At 35.6% G+C, this 20,330-nt stretch overlaps 1 protein-coding gene across 16 annotated transcripts in view; it reads left to right on the forward strand.

Annotated features, from left to right (window-relative positions):
* The window catches only part of LRRIQ1 (leucine rich repeats and IQ motif containing 1), a 214,433-nt gene that overhangs the window by 161 nt on the left and 193,942 nt on the right, over positions 1-20,330 (forward strand). For 13 of the 16 annotated variants that reach the window (XM_070600707.1, XM_070600698.1, XM_070600702.1 and 10 more), the window contains exons 2-8: positions 4,905-5,049; positions 6,156-6,267; positions 10,389-10,480; positions 11,673-11,790; positions 12,344-12,567; positions 14,325-14,399; positions 18,269-19,903. In XM_070600707.1, the coding sequence (XP_070456808.1) occupies positions 4,906-5,049; positions 6,156-6,267; positions 10,389-10,480; positions 11,673-11,790; positions 12,344-12,567; positions 14,325-14,399; positions 18,269-19,903 (2,400 nt within the window). In that variant the 5' untranslated portion in view covers position 4,905. The remainder of the gene's footprint in view (positions 1-4,904; positions 5,050-6,155; positions 6,268-10,388; positions 10,481-11,672; positions 11,791-12,343; positions 12,568-14,324; positions 14,400-18,268; positions 19,904-20,330) is intronic. The other 3 variants (XM_070600705.1, XM_070600706.1, XM_070600704.1) reach the window with 2 other exon arrangements.

Genomic DNA, 20,330 nt, shown 5'->3' on the forward strand with positions numbered 1-20,330 from the left:
CCAGGCCGGGTTGGTGTTGCGGGAGGCGAGGCCGGGCTGTGGGAGCGCGGACGGAGCCGAGCCCCTCTCCGCCAAGGGGCAGCCGCGGGCCGAGCGGGCGGCCGCGCGAGTCTGCGGAGCCCGAGGCTCCCTCCAGTTTTGGAGGTTTCGGTAGCTCCCTCAAAAATTGAAGGTCCACCCTGAGGACCAAGGGAGGCTTGGCTGGTCCATCCTCCACTCCCCCGCCGCCCCCCGCGACAGTTCCCTCCCTCCCTTCCTTTTTCTTTCTTTTTTTTCCATATATAACTTATGGTTACCTTTACAAGTAGATTTTCTCCCCTTTACAGTGGTAAAGGGTGGAAGGGTGGAATTCCTTAAGATTTTCCACTTTGGGCACCTTTAGCCCACTCCGAGTGACTTATTACCAACTCGAAGTAGTTTACTGTAGCCCCTTTACAGGGGGGTCCATCTCGGGCTGCGCTGTCCTGCCGGTAACCACCAGCTCCAGGTGGCTGTGGAGGGCTTGAAATGCAGCCAGTCCGAGCTGAAATGTGCTGCGTGTAAAACACACGTCAGATTTTGAAGAATTAGTATGCCTAACAAGAATGTAAACTTTTTATATTGACCTTAATAATTAATAGTTTTTAGATTGATTACATGGTGAAATAAGATTTTGGCTATATTAGGTTAAGTGAAATATATTATGAAAATAATTTCACCTGTTTCTCTTTACTTTTAGAAAGCTGCTACTAGAAAATTTAAAATTACGTATGTGCTCGAGTGTGTAATTAGGGCAGATCTAAAGAATCAGTAGATGAGCAGAGAGGGGCATATGATAGAAATGACTCTTACTTTTGCCTTATTCTCCTGCCTTTCTTTCTACATAAAGTTCTGTGTGCCTGTGCATTCTGCTTTGTAACAACTTTAAAAAACATCTAATTTTCTAACAAAGCTTTTGATTTGCACTCTAAGTTTAATTACAGGATAGCGTTTTGTACTCCTTTTCTTTTTTAAATTTTGCTCTGTTTTCCTTTGGAGGAGGGAGGTTGTGGGTAAAATTGAGTATTTTTAAACTAGCATTTCAAATTATAATAGTACATATTCATGATAAAAAATCACTCAATGTAAATGTATGAAATGAAAATTAAAAGTTCCCCAATTTCTTCCAGGAAGCTTCTGTTTAAAAAAGTGTGCCTGTGTATGTGTGTAGTTACACAAAAGAAATGTTATTGTGCATATTTTTCTGCCACTTGCCTTTTTTCAATTATTCCTTCGGTCACCTTTCCACAGGGATACAGTATACATACCCATTTTTTTTTTTAAGGAATATTAGCCCTGAGCTAACTGCTGCCAATCCTTGTCTCTCTCTTCTTTTTCCTGAGGAAGACTGGCCCTGAGCCAACATCCGTGCCCATCTTCCTCTACTTTATATGTGGGACGCCTGCCACAGCATGGCATGCCGAGCGCTGCCATGTCTGTACCCGGGATCCGAACCAGCGAACCCAGGGCCGCCAAAGCAGAACTGGTCACTTAACCACTGTGCCACCGGGCCAGCCCTTAGATACTCATTTTTTAACCGGGTTGCAGAGTATTCCATTCTATGGATCCATCATAGTTTATTTGTTTTCTTAGTGAGTACTTAGGATATCTTTACAGTTTTATTGAGGGAATTGTAGATTTGCATCCAGTTTTAAGAAACAAGGCAGAAATATCCCTTGTACACTCTGTTCACTGTCTCCCAATGGTAATATTTTATAAACTATAGTATAATATCATGACCAGTCCCAATAGTAATATTTTATGGACTATAGTATATCACGACCAGGATATTGATATTCATGCAATTTACTGATCTCATTCAGATTTCCTCAATTTTACTTGTATTTATTTGTGTGTGTATTACCTTATATATAATTTTGCATCTAAATATGCTCACTGGCTCCGGGCGCTTTCAAAGTAGGCAGCGGACGGCAGGGTGAGGGCTGGGGAGGTGCGGGTTGCTGGCTGACGCCGCGGTGGGGCCGAGAGGGGTGCGGGCTGAGGGGGCGCGGGGCCGCTAGGGGCTGCGGGCTGAGGGGCCAGCAGGGCCTTGTGGGGGTGCGGGCTGAGGGGGCGCGGGGACGTGTCGGGGTGCGGGCTGAAGGGGCGCGGGGCCGCGTGGGGGTGCCGGCTGAGGGGGCGCGGGGCCGTGTCGGGGTGCGGGCTGATGGGGCGCCGGGCCGCGTGGGGGTGCCGGCTGAGGGGGCGCAGGGCCGTGTCGGGGTGCGGGCTGAGGGGGCGCCGGGCCGCGTGGGGGTGCGGGCTGAGGGGGCGCGGGGCCGTGTCGGGGTGCGGGCTGATGGGGCGCCGGGCCGCGTGGGGGTGCCGGCTGAGGGGGCGCAGGGCCGTGTCGGGGTGCGGGCTGAGGGGGCGCGGAGCCGCGTGGGGGTGCGGGCTGAGGGGGCGTGGGGCCGTGTCGGGGTGCGGGCTGAGGGGCCAGCGGGCGGGGCTGTGTCGGGGTGCGGGCTGAGGGGCCGGGAGGGGCTGCGGGCTGACGGGGCGGTGGGGCAAAAAAAAAAAGTAAATAAATAAAATAAATATGCTCACTTATCCACTACCACAATCAAGATACGAAGAGTTCCAACACTATAAGGCTCTCTAGTGCTGCCCTTTTATCACCATAACCACCTTCCTCCGACCCTGCCCACCCCAACTCCTGCTAATCATTAGTCTGTCCTCCATTTATAAAGTTTTGTCATTTCAAAAATGTTATATAAATGGAATCACATAATATGTTTTCTTTTGTTTCCATGGTGTGGATGGACTAGAGTTGGTTTAACCAATCACCTACTGAGGGACATTTTGATTGTTTCCAGTTTGGGACTATTATGAATAAAACTGTTGTGAACATTTGTGTACAAGTTTTGGTGTAAACATAGATTTTCATTTCTCTGGGATAAATGCCCAAGAGTTTTGGCAATATGTGGAGATCAGTTCAAGTAAATCATTTATCTGTGAAATCTATAACTAGAAGAAAGGCAGGCACAAGTATCTTTTTTTGAATGGGAGTGAACTGATTGTGTTTATGTGGAGAGGGGGCCAGTAGAATAAAAGTGTATGGCGAGACAGTAAACAGAAGGAGTAGTGGATGGAGCGCGATTCAGTAGGTGAGTAGTTGTCAGATTCAGAGCATAGGAAAAGAGTTACACTTTGTTAAGGAAGAGGGGCTCCTCTCCTAGTAAGATGAGGAAGAAGAGATTTCAGGAAAAGAAATAGAAAAATGAGGGTGTTTCATTTTTTTGTTAACTGGACTATAAACTGTGAAAACAGATTACTTGTCTTATTTGTAGCACCTAGCACTGCTGGGAGTGCACCTGGTAGGCTCCCAAAAAGTTGATTTTGAGATGAATGAGTAAAGGAAGGAAAAGAAAGAGGAAGGCAGTGAAGGAGGGAAGAAGGGAGGGAGGGAAGAATAAAGGGAGGGAAGGAATGAAGGAAGAGGAAGGAAGGGAAGGAAGGAGGAAAAGGAGAGAGGGAAGGAAGGATGGAGGGAAGGAGGGAAGGAAGGAGGGAAGAATAAAAGAAGAAAGGAGGGAGGGAGGGGTAGAAGGAAGGAAAGGCGGGCCAAGAAGACAATGGTGGGACTTGAGGAAAGAATTAAAGTTTGTCAGTCTGGAAAATAAAATAACAGCTGACTACTAGAGTATATACTAGAGTATAGACCCACTGTAAAACAAACACATAATAAAAAATACTACATTGGAGCTCATGCACACATGGGTACATATATACATATATGTATACGTATGTCTATATATTCGTGTATATATATATATACTTATAATTGAAACAAATGTTTTTTTCAACAATTTTTATCTTTAGTGTTTATAGTATACTTATTGTTTCCTTTCTGGCCTATTGTAACTTTTCCTTTCCTAACATTAAAACCTGATGATCAAGATCCACTAAAAATTAATTTCTTGATCCACTAACGAATTGTCATCTGCAATTTGAAGACTATTGGACTAGGGCATGTTCACAAGGATTGCTGGGCTGATGAAGAGCTTGACTGAGTTTGGAGACCATTTGGTAGTGGGAAGAGCACAGGCTTTGGAATTAGGATCCTACATCTATTATGTATTAGCATAATGACTGTATGCAATTAAATAACCTCTTCAAACCTTGGTTTTCTCATCTGTATCATGACTGTAATAAGCTTTAACCTGTTAACTTCCTCTGAATATTGTCAGTCACACAAGTGTCTTCTAGTGCCTGGCTTGTCACAGGTACTCAATACGTGGAATCTACTGATGGTGGTTGATGATAATGATGATGGTGTGAAGATATATGTAATCTACTGCGTGACCTTTATCTATTACAAATATTAAAGATTTAAATGAAATAAATGGTCTTATAAGCCATATATTATACATTATTACAACATGTTATTGTTGGTAAAAACGTGTTGCTTTCTCTGTTAAAAGTAACAACTCGAGTTTATGAGTAGAAACTAGCCATGTGTTTCCCCATTTATTGACTTAGGTTATTCTCTTCTGGGTATTTTAATCTCTGAATATTCAAGCTGTTCAAAGGTATCTTGCCTAAAATTATTCCCATTATGATGAGGATGAGTTTTACTGTGAAGTTTCTTGGTTCAGAAAGGTAAGCCAGTCCACTCCATGTTACTTTTCCCTTAGAAAATTAAAAGAATCTTATTAGAGTTGATCATTTTGTAGTCAAACATTAAAGAAGTAATGAATGGAGAGAGAAAAAATATTCTGTAATATATGGCACAACTATAATAAGGTGTGACAAGTTTGTTAAGCTAAAACATGTTTACATAGAACCTGTTGGATTGATATCACACGTTAATGAACCTGTAGCTTTTACTGGCATATTAGCCTCTTCGAAATTTTCTTTAAATGGTTCTGTGTTTTACTATGAAGGATGATGGAAGACAATGACGACGATGATGCAAAGCTCCAAGAAGAAATACAAGCTGAATTGGATAAAATCAGCATTTCTTCCTTGGAAAAAGATGATGTTGATAGTGATTCAAAATCAGAAACCCAGAGTGATGATAGTGATACAGTGAGTGTTAAAGAGTCAGATTTTTGAGTCTTTAATTGGAGTAAGCTTTTCAGGAGACAAATTACTTTTCTTAATATATTTTGTATACTCATCTCATATTTTACCTTAGGATCACCTTTAAACAATATATATAGATAGACATTTAAATATAAAAAGTATGATGAAGATAGAAATCACCTATAATTCCACATGTATATATGTGTATTTTTTGCAAAATTGAGATTATAGTATATATACACACATATGTATTTACATCCTGCCGTTTTTACTTAATCGTGAGCATTCTAATGTGATTAGATATACAGGAAAAGAAAAATTTATGTGAAATCTTTAGACCTATGGAAATAGTTACTTTTTTGAAATCAAGCATGTTATCTTTTCATTTGTGTATTTTCCCCAATGTTTATATGCTTAGAAAGTTTATTCATGGATTCATTCTTTTACATCAAAATCATTAATCCAATGGTAATTTAGCTGCATATATTTAGCTCATATTCCCAGTATCACTTGTTGAATTATCCATCTATTCTCAATTGACTTTTAATATCTTTTGTATATATTTAGTTGTTATATACATGTAATCTATCAAAGACTATCTATTCATTCCATTATTCTGTTAATTTTTTCCCTATTGTAGTTTTATATTTTTAAATATCAAATGAATCAAATTCCTTTACTTGTTTTGCTGTTTCAGAATCTTCTCAACTAAACTTTTTCCAAAAAGACTTATTTGTCAAGTTTCAAAAAATAACTACACTTCGATTTTTAATTAGGATTACAGTAATAAACATCTTACTTTTGGAAAAATTTATATTTTTACATAATATTGTCTTTTTATCCACAGCAAATTTGAGACAAAAAATTCTGAAATTCTTCATTTGATTGTGAAATCCAAAAGAATCGTGGATGTAATTTATAACTACCTGAAAATAAAAAGCAAATTTTAACAAAATATATTTGTTTGAAGTATGCTCTTTACATGGAACCCTTTTACCTCATTTTACACATTTTACTCAAATTTTTGGTATATCAAAATTTTTATCAAATTTTTGATACATAGTTTTAATAAACAATTTTACGGTTTCTTTCATTATTCAAATTTTCAGGATGTAGATGAATTACCTGAGTCAGTTCTTCACTGTATTGACGTCATAAAGAATAAGAGTAAAACTGTTGAAGAGCTCATTCTTCAGGACTTGGAAGATCCTGATGTTTTAAGTAAGTACAGTTTTTATCTGCTTGGCAGATAAGTTTTCTGTAAGTAAGAATAATTTATAATTTAGAAAATTAAACTGCTTGAAGTTTTTATTTCATTATATACATGTATGTGCATTTATCTCTAATGTAATATCTATGGGATAGTGGACTGTTCAATTTAGTTCGTTCACTTTCATTACTGCCTTCCTATGTCTCCAATAAATAACCAGTGTCAACAGTTTGTTTTACTAGTCCGAGTTAAAACCAGACATTCTTTTACTTTACACTGAAGAAAAGAAAAATAATCATGGGAATATTTTAGAAGTATCAGTTTATACATCTTTTTGGATAAAAATATAATTTATGCCAAAAGCCTAACAATCTTTATTGGTTCAACTAAGCAAATTTACTTCTGGAATTATTCAAAGAAAATGAAATGATTGAAAGTTTAACTAGAATTATAATGAAAAATGGCAACGACCTGAGTATTCAATTGGACTTTGGTGTGTCCAATAATAGCCCGTTAGAAAGGTGGCTTAGACAATATTTAGTAACATAAAAAATGTTTGTGATGTATTATTAAAACATTATAAAATTCAACGGCATTTATGCAAATATTAGTATAAGTTATAATGTGGGTATTCATAGATATTCATTCATTCAACAAATATTTCTGTGCGAAAGGATCTATTCTAGCTACTGAGAATTCCACAGAGAACAAAATAGACAAAGGTTATGTTCTTCTGTTCTGATATTCTAGTGTGGGGAGACAAACAATAAACAAATAAATAAATATGTAATATTTCAATAATAATAACTTCTGTGAAGGAAAAACTTGAAGATAAGAGGATGAAGATGGGAGGTTGTATTTTAGATAGGGTAAGTCAGGGAAGGCCTCTCTGAGGAGGTGACATTTAAGTAATGACTGAGAAGGAAAGCCAGATAGATATCTCGAAGAGTGAGAGGGTGAGCCATGTGGATATCTAGAGAGCCGGTGTTTCAGAGGAGGACACTCTAAAGGCCAAAGCACACTAAGTGTGCTTGATATGTTTGAAGAACGGTAAGCCTTTGTGGTTGTATCCAAGAATACAAGGGATCAGATCATATAGGGCTCTTGGAAATCACAGTGTGGACTTTAGATTCCATTCTGCATATGTGAAGGCTTCCAAGTAAGGAATGACAGTATCTGACATATTTTGAGACAATCATTCTGGTGACTGTTTAGAGGAGATGCCCTGAGGTAGCAAGAATCTACTAAAAGACTATTGTAATATTATGGTGTGGATGAGAGTGATTTGAGTACAAATGATGAAAAATGGTCATATTCTGGAAACCATTTTTAAGGTAGAAAGAACCAAAATGATTTATTGATGGATTGGTATGAACGGAAGAGAAAAGATCAGCTCCAAGATTTTTGTCCTGAGCACCTGTGTGAATGGATATGTAAAGACTTACTATATGTAGACTCTTCAAATTTTGGCGGTGATTATCTATAGTTGAGTTATGGGGACTTTAATGGTCTATTTATTTATATTTACTGAGGTTTATACCGTGAAAATATATTGGCAATTTTATATAGCCTAATTATGAAAAAAATTGAAGAAAATACAATTATAGAAAATTAGTAACAGGGGCTGGCCCAATGGCATGGTGGTTAAGTTTACGCACTCTGCTTTGGTGGCCCAGGGTTTGCAGGTTCAGATCCTGGGCACAGACCTACTCATCGCTTATCAAGCCATGCTGTGGCAGTGTCCCCCATACAAAATGAAGCAAGATTGGCATAGACGTTGGCTCAGGGACAATTTTCCTCAAACAGAAAGAGGAAGATTGACAACAGATGTTAGCTCAGGGCCAATCTTCCTCACCAAAAAAAAAGAGAAAAGAAAATTGGTTACATAAAAGGTTATATAACTACAATTAGAGCAGTGGTTTATAAAACTGTGAGATATCATGTACAGTTCTAATCAAATAGATTTGATAGTCTCAATGAATAAAATAATTTTCCAAGAAAATTCACATTATTAAAATTTTTTGAAAAGATTAAATTAGTAATCTGCTAAGAAGGTAGAAAGGAATTTCTTCTCAAATTAGAAACTAGGAATAATTTTGCAGTTGAATTCTTATACTCTATCAAGGAAAAAATCTACAGATTATAGCCATCAATTCGTAAATTCACTAGAGGCTAATTTCATTTATGAACAAGGTTGTATTGATTAGGGCTCTCAGTTGTAAACAGAAGCTATTTTAACTACTTCAAGCAGTAAGATTTTGTGGGGGGTATTTGTATGTTTGTTTTTATGGGTAGAGTAGATGTTCTGATTATTTAATGCTGTAAAACAAACAGTGGTTTAAAATAACAATTTGTTATTATCTTTTATAGTTTTGTGTGTTGACTGGGCTTGGCTAGACAGTTCTTGCTTGCTTGGATTTCTTATGCATTTATGTCAGATGTTGATTAAGACTGAAGTCATCTGAAGTCTTTACTGGACTGAAATTCCAAGATGGCTAACTCAAATGGCTGGCAGTTGATGCTAATTGTTGGCTGGGAGTTCAGTTAGGGCTGTCATCTCGAGGCATCTACATGTGGTCTCTCCCTATGGCTTGCATGGCTCTTGGATTCTGAGAAGGAGCATCCCACTAACAAAATGCTAAGAGACTGAGACGGAACCTTGTAAGGCTTCTTATGACCTATTCTCAGAAGTCATGCAACGTCATTTCTACCTCACGTTGATGGTTACACAGGGTCAGCTAGGTTCTGTGTGGGTGGGAGCTATACAGCATGTGCATACCAGAAAGTGTGGGAGAGACATCTTTAGAGACTAGCTACTACAGTAAATAACAGAATTGTTAATAGAACTGAAGAAACAGACTCTAGGATGAACATCCAAGACATAAAAAATATACACATATATAGCAGAACTGGGCTGCTGCAGGAGCTGCTGTCTGATATAATTAAGAAATTCAGCAATGTTAATTCTCTACTATACACTCCTGTCTCCAACCCAAGCTCCCTTTATCATAGTTGGGGTCAGGAAAATGAAAATATTGCTCCCTGCCTCTCTTCACACAACATTTTTATGAAAATCAAGACAACGCAAATGTCTCAATTGGCAGAACCTAAATCACCCTCAGAAACCTAGCTTCAGAGGAACCCGGAGGTTATTTTCTGCTTTTCAGCCACTCACAAAGAAAAGCATCCAGGAAAGGTTGTGAACAGCTGTTGAAGAAGAAAATCTATAATATCTGACACAATAGGTGTGAATAGTTGGTTTAATGGCAGAATGGTCATCTATTAAAAATAGTTTACTATTAGGGAACATTATCATGATAGCATGATTATCATAACGTTAACTGAATAAGGAAAAGAAACATAACTACATCTTCCCAGATGATAAAAAGATAAATTCAACAAAAACTCGTAAAATCAGGATTGAAAGTTCACTTCATTCACATGCTAGTAATTATAATCTTTTAAAGTAATACTTTTATTAAAGTGCTTTCAATATTTTATGCAAGATTATATTGCTAGTTTGTGGGAAATAGAATTGAACCTTTGTTGATTTCTAATCAAGTTGTCATTGCAATATTGAACACAACATTATTCTGTGTACATGGAAAATAAACTTCAGTCTAGCATATGAAGGATGATAAAGAGTTAAAGTGCTTTAAAAATTACTTACTTTTACTTTTAATATATATTTTTTTTAAGATTGGCACCTGAGCTGACATCTGTTGCCAATCTTTTTTTTCCTTCTTATTCTCCCCAAAGCCCCCCAGTACATAGTTGTATATTCTAGTTGTAGGTCCTTCTGGCTGTGCTACGTGGGACGCTACCTCAGCATGGCCTGATGAGCAGAGCCACGTCCGCACCCGGGACCTGAATGGGTGAAACCCTGGGCCACTGAGGCAGAGCTCATGAACTTAACTGCTTGGCCACGGGGCCAGCCCCAGTAACTTTTATTTTTAGAATAAAGAGTACGGATTTCCTCTGTTCTTTATTCTTCATTTTTTAAAAAATTTTGAGTTACTGATCAAGAATATACTAAGAATTTGAGATTAAAGGATGATAGGAAGGGTTTGGAATGTTAACATGTTATGCCCTACTCTAATATTTACAGTTATAATATTTTTTCTTTCTCTAGGCTATAGTTATGGAACAGTTTCTAATAATCATGTGCATTTAAAGATAGAATTATCAACTGAAGATAAGGCAAATCCGGAACAGTTAATGAAGGTATATGTTCAACATTTGACTGAAAGTGCTCAGTAGTACAGTTAGAAATTTACCTTTTCCTTTTATGTAAGATGATAGTTCACTGATTTAAAAGTTAAAAATTTAATTATTTTTAATCAAATCACTTTTGGTTTTATGTTTTCCTTTGGCACATAATATAAACCAACTCAAATGTCAATCTTTAAAAGTATTAGAAATAGTGATTTGAACCATCAATACTTGAGAATTTAAAATGCATGTAGATAAAATACATTGCATGATATTTTTTCCCTAAAACTCTGAGGAAAACAATGAATATATTGTGGTGTTTATTACCTTGCTTAGGAATGTACTGTGTTCCAGCAGAGACTTTAAATACTCTATGGAAATTTTAAATAGAGAACATCTTATGTTTGTTTTTTAAAAAGATACAAATAAAAAATCCCTAAAAAAATGAGTAAAAGGGAGCCTATTTTGTTTAAAACCCCCAGAAATATATTTCAGAGAAAATCTAATCTACAGGTTCAGCATCTTGGACTCATTTTTACTTCTCATTTTACTTAACTCTCTCTAATTTTATCTAACTCTATTCCTGCTCCCTAAGATGTTTGACATAATCTGAAAATTACTTATATGTATGTCTTTTATTCTCCTTTTGGTAACATCAAACTTGAAATACTAATTTTGAATCATCATACTGGTACTTAATTGGAATAGATGTCATGTATCTTTCCAACTAGAGTATGGTGGAAGTCTAATTATTGAAAAGTATTAGTCAAAATTATGACTTGTGCATTATTCGTGTTAAGAGAATAGTTCTATTTTTTAAACATATTGAATATATTAATTTCTATATGTGAGAAATCACTACAGGTAAGAAAGTCAGAAATATATTAGGAAGAAAACAAACATTAGTAGAAATATTTTGAAATGATTATCAGGCAGTTTAATTGAATATTGTGGTTAAATATTAGAGAGTGATTAGAATTCTGAAAAACATAGGGAGGATAAAATAGTCTGCTTGCTTGGGAAGACATTTTTATTCTCCACGAAGAGAATAATTATCAATGTACTATAGAATTGTATTTGAGAAAGATTTGAAGTAAATAAAGTTCTCGATATGTGTCTATAAATACTTAGTATCTTATTAAAAAGATGGCTTTACTCTCTATTTAGGTTTTCTTTAATCATTGGTACTCTTTTAACTTCCTAGATGTTATCTGAAATTGAAAAAGAAGAATTTCTGAGAAATAAAACCCATCGTGGCAGTCCTGATTCTGTTCCAGAGCCTGATCCTCATGACTCGCCTGTGAATGAACATGTTTTACCAGGTGGACCAAACTGCTCAGTGATATTTTTGATAATTTTTATGTGATTGACTATATTTATATGAAAAAAATTTAGACAGTTTTCTTTTGACATTTAGAAAAATACAATCACAGTATTTGAAAATTATTACACTTTGACTATATTTGTTTAGTTACATATTCTCATAGTTTTCTTTATGCTTCCTAGATTAACTTGATTTAAATATATTTAAAATTTTTCCGCATATATAGCTGACTGCAATAGATATACCCAGCCTTGAATTTATTAAATATCCCTTAACTACACATTATATTTTTGTATTAAGTTTTGTGGAATAGTTTAAGGCAAGTTATGTGATTTCTTTATTGACTGAAATGGAATTTCCATGTATATGACTGCAATGGAATTTCCAGGTATATTCAAGAATGTATTTTCTTTTTGCATGTTATCACTTTTACTTTGGTAATATGTTGACATTATTTCTTCATTTTGAAATTACTTTTATAATTTTCGTTGAATCATTTTTGACAGGTTTGATTTTAAGAATAATAATATTACTTCTCTTCATGAATACAGAGGATGCTGATATAGAATTTGGATACTGTGAAGTAGAAGAAAGATGTAAGCAGTCTTTTGAGGCTTGGCAAGACAAACAGAAAGAACTAGAAGACCAAGAGAAAGAAACTCTCAAAGCCCAGAGGGAGAGAGAAGAAAAACAATTTCAAGAAGAAGAAGAAAAGAGACATTGCTGGATGAAACAATTTGAAGTTGAAAAGAAGAAATTAGAGAATATTCGCAAGGTAAAGTTTTTAATTTTTGTTTTTCATACATTTTTTGAATCAGTAGCTACTTCTGAAGGGTATTGGTTTTTAGAGTATAGTGTAGATTGAGCTTTGTTCTGTGGGTTTCAGTTACTCCTGATAAGCGAAGCAATTGTCTGTGGATTAACAGTATTTAATATAGACTCCTTGATTAGTTGTTATTGAAATTCATTGGAATTTCAGATACTGCTTTGGATCTTGGGTCCTCTAGAGTCTATGAAGTTTTGAAGATCATCCTAGGAAGGATGACATTTACAACATAAACTTGCTTTTTTTATACCCTTCTAATCATAGAAAAAGCCAACAGAATTTTCTTGATCATTCAATGTCCTTCCTATGTGGTCTGATATACATGGCAATTATGTAAAACTTATTTGGTTGAAGTGGTTCAACTATGTAAGTGATGGTCTGTGCCTCACCCCCATAACTGAGCTAATGTCCTCCTCTAGTGTTCTTTATTTTGATGAGCCCCACTATCATCATAGTCTAAGCTGGAAAGATGAGGACCGTTTTTGATTCTTCCTTCTCTTTTGTTATCTGCTTCCTTTTAATAGTTATATTAGCCGTCTTCTCATGCATGTATCTACTGCTACTCCATAGTTCAGGGTGTCCTGACATCTGGCTTGAAATATTTACTGTACTCTCTAATTGAGCTCACTACTCTTTGTCTTATATTCCACAAACTCATCCACCATAGTGCTGTCAGAAGGATATATTTTTTTAAAGTTATTTCCTTGCTTAAATCCCATCAAAAGGTCCTGCAGCTCATATTAAGATAATGTCTAAAGAACTTTTCCTACTTCCTTTATATCCCACTTTATTTCCCACTTCCTTTATATATAGCAAGTTGTGGCAATTTCATGTTTCCATTGTCTTTGCATTTCTTCTCACTCTTGCCACCCTGTCTACAGAAGGCTCTCATCGATTCTCATATGGGCTCCTCTAATATTACCTCACTAATCTTTTCAGTGTCTCCTTGACTCTTTCTCTAACTCTATGTGATACAACCTTATAATTTTCCTGAAACAGAGCTGTAATCATTTTCCTATAAAAACATTTACTAAATGCCTAAAATGTCTGCTTAACTTCTTAAAAGCCTAGTCATTTCAAATATAATCTTCATGAAACCTTTCATGATCCTCTAATTATAACACCTATTCCAACACCTAATCCTTTAGAGTTCTTCTCCTGTGATAAACCTATTCAGCTAAATTTGCGGTAATATGTGAACTTAACAATAGCATTTCCATATTAAAGTTTTTGAGGAAAGAGATTATATTTTACTGACCTTTGTTTATTCTGCAGAGACTTAACAAATAGGTCTTAATAAAGAGTTGTTGAAAGAAAACTATTACCCACTGATTTATTGTGTGAATTAAGTGGAATGATGCGGCAAGAAAAAAATTGTAATGCAAACTCCATCTTACAAACATCATTATTTGTAATTTTTGCATTGTCCAACAGTATTTCTAGTCAATGTATTTTATTATGTTAATAAACATACTTAAATAAAACAACTTTCCCAGGGTACAAACATCTTTATGTGCTCAAAATGGGAACTGTAGCTATCATTTATATGATGCTATAGGTTGAGATTAAAGTTGTTATCCCACTACTAATAACTGAGGACCAGTGGGTGCATTGTTATCTCTAACCATTGTTGACAAGTATATATTGTGATAATCATATATAATGAACACAATATTCTTTAATATTTGAATATAATATTTGTTCAGCAAGAACAGGACAAGATGAATGATGAACTCCATAGAGAAGAGAAAATGTGGAAAGAGAAATTTAAACAACATGAGGTATATATTTATCGTTTTTAATCAGTACAATAATTATTCTTCATTTGAAATAAATTACTATGTTTGAAATGGGCATTTAAAAATAATATTGCCTAGCTGGTGTAGGATTTAATTTACTAAAACTTAAAAAAATTCGTTAATCATCAGAAACTCTCCTTGAAATAGAATGTCCTGAAAATGAAAATAACCTGGTTCAGTGAGTGAACATGTCTATATAAAATTGTAATTCTAAATTTCGTTTAAGGTTTGAGGAAACATACTATTATGGACATTTCATTATGATTGAGGATTGTTATAAAAAGTTACTGCAGTTTTGAACACAACTAATTGTTTTAAATAACCCCTTTGAATTTAAGATTAAGACATTTATTTAGTTTTAACTTTTGTTTACTCCATAGTTTTTATATAAAATTACTTGAAGTAATTACAAGTATAAAGTAGATAAAATTTCCCATAATCCTGTTATCCAGCTAAACAGTATAAACAGTATTACCCTTGATTGTATTTTCTTCAAGTCTCTTCTTTATTTATATAAGCACACTCTTGAACACAGGTTTATACTGTCCATCTTTAAATAAAAAAGTTGGTTAGGCATGTAAAGAGACAGGTTCATATGAATGACAAGAAAAAAAGACAATAGTAGCTCACCTGCAGGTAATCCAAATGTTGGAGTTAGGAGAGCCATTAGAGTACCTCTAACTATCATGCAATGGCAAGATGATTAAACAGATAGGTGATATAAAAAGAGAATTAGAATCTATAGTGAAGTATCAAGTGTACAAGTAGAGTTGAAAAGTTCCATATATAAAATTAAAAATTCAGTGGATAAGTTTAACAGATTTGACATAGCAGCTGAAAACATTAGTGAAACTGAAGAGAAGTGAATAGAAAATATCCAAATTAAAGTACAGAGAGGACAAAAAGTGAGAAAAGCAGAAAATAGCACAAGAAGTATGTGATACATAGTAAAAAGATAAAAAATGTCTATAGTAGTAATTTTGGAAGGAAAGGAGAGAGAGAATGGAGCAGAAGCAATGGGTGAAGAGAAAATAGTTGAAATGGTTTCAAATTGTTTTTAAAAAATCAATCCAAACTTTAAAAGATGATTAAAGATCCCCAAATAAAATCAATACAAAGAAAACCACACCTGGGAATTTAATTTTATAACTACTGAAATTCAAGACAAGGGAGAAAAAAGATCTTAAGAGCAGCCAGAGGAAAAAGGCACATTACTTAAAAAGCAGCAACGGTAAACTGTTAGCTGACTTTTTGAGTGAAACGATGGAAAGAAGAAGACAGAACAAAAATTAAGTCCTAAGTATTAATGGTTTCTTTGATCATCAGTGTTCTTTGAATTGTTAAGTCTTCCCCTGCTTTCTGGACTCAGTTTTCATTTCCTGGAGTAATACCTAAATACTTGTCAAAAAACGTTTTTGGATGGCAAATTTTCTCAATCTTTGTATACTTGAAAATATTTTTATTTTGCTTTTAAAACTGAATGATGAGTCTCATTGGCTATAGAATCCAGGTTTATTACCATTTAGTTTAAACAATTTAAAGATATTGCTCCCTATTTTTGCCTATGCTACCTATGTTTACAAATTTGATATTCATTATTTTCTTTTGAAGCTTTAGGATTTTTCACTTTTGGCATTCATCCACACACATTTACTGGTTTTCTGTTGTGTGCCAGGCACTTCTGTAAGTGCTGAAGATACAGCCGTGAATAAAACAGAAAAAAGCCCCTGCCTTCAGGGAGCTTACATTCCTTAGGGTTCTGAAATACTGCTAGCATCTGTATGAGTTATCATTGTTTCTATGTGTGTGTAACTCAAATCTTCATTCTATGACCTTTTGTTGATTTTTAAATCATTTTTCTGTTATTCCCTTTTCTTCAGTTTTTCTCATCTCTTTATCTGGAACTCCTAGTAGTCATCTTGGAAATGCTGTGTTGATCCTCTTTATACCTGAATGTCTCATATATTTCATGTCTTTGTTATTTTGTATATTGTTTTGGGAAGGCACCTAATTTTGAAGTTTTTCTTTAGGCAGTCATCTGTTCAGCATTCTGTTTTGATTTTTTGTTTGAGTGAGTCAGATGTTCTTATTTGAGCACTTTCATTTCATTTTTATATAAAGGTATTCTTGTTTAAACATTTTTTCTTAAAAAATTTTCTTTAAGTTTTCATTTAGTTTAATAGCCCTCTTTTCTCAGAAATTGGTTCTTCCTTCTGTTTTTTGAAGTATTTTCATTCTCACCTTCTTTGTGTTAGTTTTCCTCAAATATTTGCTGAATTTTCTTGATCTTAATTGCCAAACCCAAACACAAGATCATTTAATCTGCTGCATAGTAGGGTCTGTAAAGAAGAAAACTGAAACCCCAGGCTTGTGGCAAGGAAAGAGGTTTACTACTGCGGAAAGGCAGCCAGAGGAGGAGGTGGGAGTTATTATTCAGGTCCACCTCCTGCGGGGAAGAAGGTAGGAGTTTTTATCTGCAGTTTTAGGTAGGGGAGGGAGAGCATGTGGCCTTGCTGGTTGGCGCCTTCCCACCAGCCTGCATTTAGCCTGAAGACTGAACTTCTTTCCCTTGACTGCCTGGACTTCTGTGGTTAGTTTTCATCTTCAGCTTGCATTTGGCCTTGTGGGGCTGAATCTTGATGTCTGGACCTTGCCTTCCTGGGAGAGACAGCTCACTCATCTACAAAGGAGGGACAGAAAGTCCTGGTTAGTTTTAAACAAGAGTTGATTATGTTGAATATGCACAGCTGCAGTTAGCAAAGCTTATCTCAAAGTTTTTTGCTCTCGGGAAGATTTTTTAACCTCTTCATGCTCGGGTTCATGTTTACTTTTGTGTTAGGACTCTAGTGACAATGATATGTTCTCACTTAACTCCACATTATCTCGTTTAATTCAATATGTGCTTAGCTCTTAATGGTTGAGAAAGGATAAGATGTGTGACTAGGCTAGTTCTTCACATTACTTAGACATATGTTCCACCTCACCTTCCTGGTATCATAAGCCTCGCAAAATAATTCCCTGCTTCTGCAGTGTCTGTGCAGCTCCAGGAGTCTCCTTTATCAGAACTCCCAACTCAGAAAGTTTGAAGTACTTTTCTCCTGCATGCATTTTGGCTTGTGGTTTCTCTTGCTTTTTCTCTGTGTCGTTCTGGTTTCATATACTTTTTATCTTCGAGGAATTCCTCAATTTATATCTAGGTGGCTTGGTATAACCATAATATTAGAGTATCAACTTATAATTTGACTGAAGCCCCTAAATATTTAAAAAATGAATACCCTTTAAAATAGATGACTTTAGTTCCTTTTTGTTTTTAGGGCCGTTGAGTGGATTCTGACTCCTAGTGACCCTGTGTACAGCAGAGCAGAACTCTGCCCCGTCTTTTTACACCATCCTCTCACTTTCCAGTTCTATATAGACAATGCTCTGCTGCCATTCGTAGGGTTTTCATGACCAATTTTTTCGGAAATGAGTGGCCAGGTTCTTTTTCCTAGTCTGTCTTAGTCTGGAAGCTCCACTGAAACCTGTCTACTGTGGGGACCCTGCTGGTATTTGAAATACTGATGGCATAGTTTTCAGCATCACAGCAACATGCAGCTGCCACAGTATGACAACCAACAGACGGGTGGTGTGGTTCCCTGACCAGGAAAGGAATCCCAGCCGTGCTGTGATGAGAGCACCAGATCTTAACTGCTAGTCTAACAGGGCTGGCTTAGTTCCTCTAAGTGCATTTTATAGTAACTTCATTATGACTTCAGTTTTAGTGTTTGTTTTCAATCTATATTTTAGGTGATAGTTTAATAATATCTCACATTTAGTTTATGCTGACTACTATTTATCTTACTTTATTTTAGGAATTTATTAGAAACTTGCATTTACAAATGGAAGAAGAAAGAATAAGATTTAGAGACCTACAAGAAAAAGAGAAAATGCGTTTATTAAAACTGCAGCATAATGCAGCTATAAAAATTCAAGCTAAATATAAAGCATTTGTGGCCTACCAAAAATATGGCCCAATCATAAAAGAACAAATAGAAATTAAGAAAAGAAAAGCACAAGAGTGGAAAGAAAAGGAAGCAAAAATTCGACAGATGGAAGAAGAAAAACGAAAAAGATTAGAGGAGGAACAAAGGATAGAGGAAGAGATAAAAAAGCAGAAGCAAGAGGAAAGGAAAAGGAGAGAAAAAGAATATGAAGATAAAAAGAACCTTGTGAGACGAGAAAAAGAGCAACTGCTAAATAAGGAAAAATTAAGATTAAGAGAAGAAGCAAGAAAACAGCAAATAGTAAGTAGAGCATTAAAGAAGGGAGAAGGTAATGCCAAACATTTAACTGTTGAAGAGACAACAGAGAATAAGGATGATATAGCCAAAAAGCGAGGGAATGAAAAGTCAGAGAAGTTGGAAGGTGATCCCCTTTGGCTGGTTGAAGAATTGAGTAACAGAGAAAATGTGGATAGACAGCTTGTATTCAGACAATCAATACAAGTGCAATTAAAAGAATCTATATCAAACCAAGCAATTTTGGCAGAATTTAAAATGGAAGAAAAAAATGAAAACCTGGGAAAACAACAATGTTCACAAAAATTGGTCAAGCAAGAAAGAAAACTTGAAAATATAGACCAAAAAAATGAATTGGAAAACCCAGATCTAAAAGAAAATGTGACAGAACAGTTTCAGCTGCAAGAATTAAAGTCACAAACACAAAAAGAGGAACTCATGAAACCTGCTATTACTGAGAATGTGAGACAAGAAACCCAAATCATAATATTAGGACATAATCAAGAAATTATTGGGGAGAAAAACAATGAAGCGCAGAAAGTAACTAAAGATAATCAACACGATAAGATACAAAAAGTAGAAAAAGAGGAGAGAGAACAGAATGGAACATTGTATAAAGAGAATAATATTTCAGTGATGTCAATGAAACAAAAACTACTACCACTAAAATTAGAAAATTCTGAAGATATACACAAAAATGTAATACTACAAGAAAAAGAAAGAGATTTAAAATCTAAAGAAACTCAAGAGAACTCAAAAGACAATGCTCTGAATACTGATGTGATTTTTAACGTCAGTGATGCCACGATCAAAGTAGAAGGCAAAATAAACAAGCAAAATTATATTTTAGGTAGACAGTCTCCTTGTGAAGACTTGGGTGGCTGTAATGCAAAAAACTCCTTGATTTTTAAAGAGGTAAACTCTGTGAAATCTCAAATGAAAGAAATTCCAGAAGAAGGTCATGAAAATAGAACTGAATGTGAAATTATCCTGACCTGCTCTGTACCAGAGCCAGCACTTCTGTCTTCCATTGAAGAAAAGAGGCTAGCTTGGATGAAATCATTTAAACCTTGGTTTGAAATTTTCAAGCAAAGTCAACAAAAGAAAATTGTTAAGAGAAAGAGACTTGTAAAATGCCCAGCAAACACCATGCCCCCTTTGAATACACTAGAAATTCTTCGGTGTGGCCCTTGGAATACTTTACAGCAGGTATTTTAAAATTTTGTAATACTTTTTCAGATTTAATAGCAATTAGCAAGTGTAACTTTTAATATCTTAGTAGAAGGCATATTTTGTATCCAAGAATTCTGTCTCTTACTGAAGTTGCTAATGAAATATTGCCCCCATTTGAGAGACATGGATATATTTAAAAGATCTCCTCAGTTAAAATTATTTAGGGTGTCTTCTCCCTTAGTGAAGCGCTATAAAAAGCTTCAGTTTATATCTTGAAGGCTGTGTCCAAGGGACCTATAGCCATTACTAAGCTTCCGAGAGTGGAGGCACCAGGACTGTAGGGTTGAATTAGTGTGAAACTCCTAACTTGATATTCAGGTTTGGGTTTGCTTTAGCCTTGGGCCACAACACCACCTGGTGGCTTCTTTTGGAATGAAATGGATTTTCCTAGTACTTGACGGGT

This window comes from Equus przewalskii, chromosome 29 (genome assembly GCF_037783145.1).
Source record: "Equus przewalskii isolate Varuska chromosome 29, EquPr2, whole genome shotgun sequence".
NCBI lineage: Eukaryota > Metazoa > Chordata > Mammalia > Perissodactyla > Equidae > Equus > Equus przewalskii.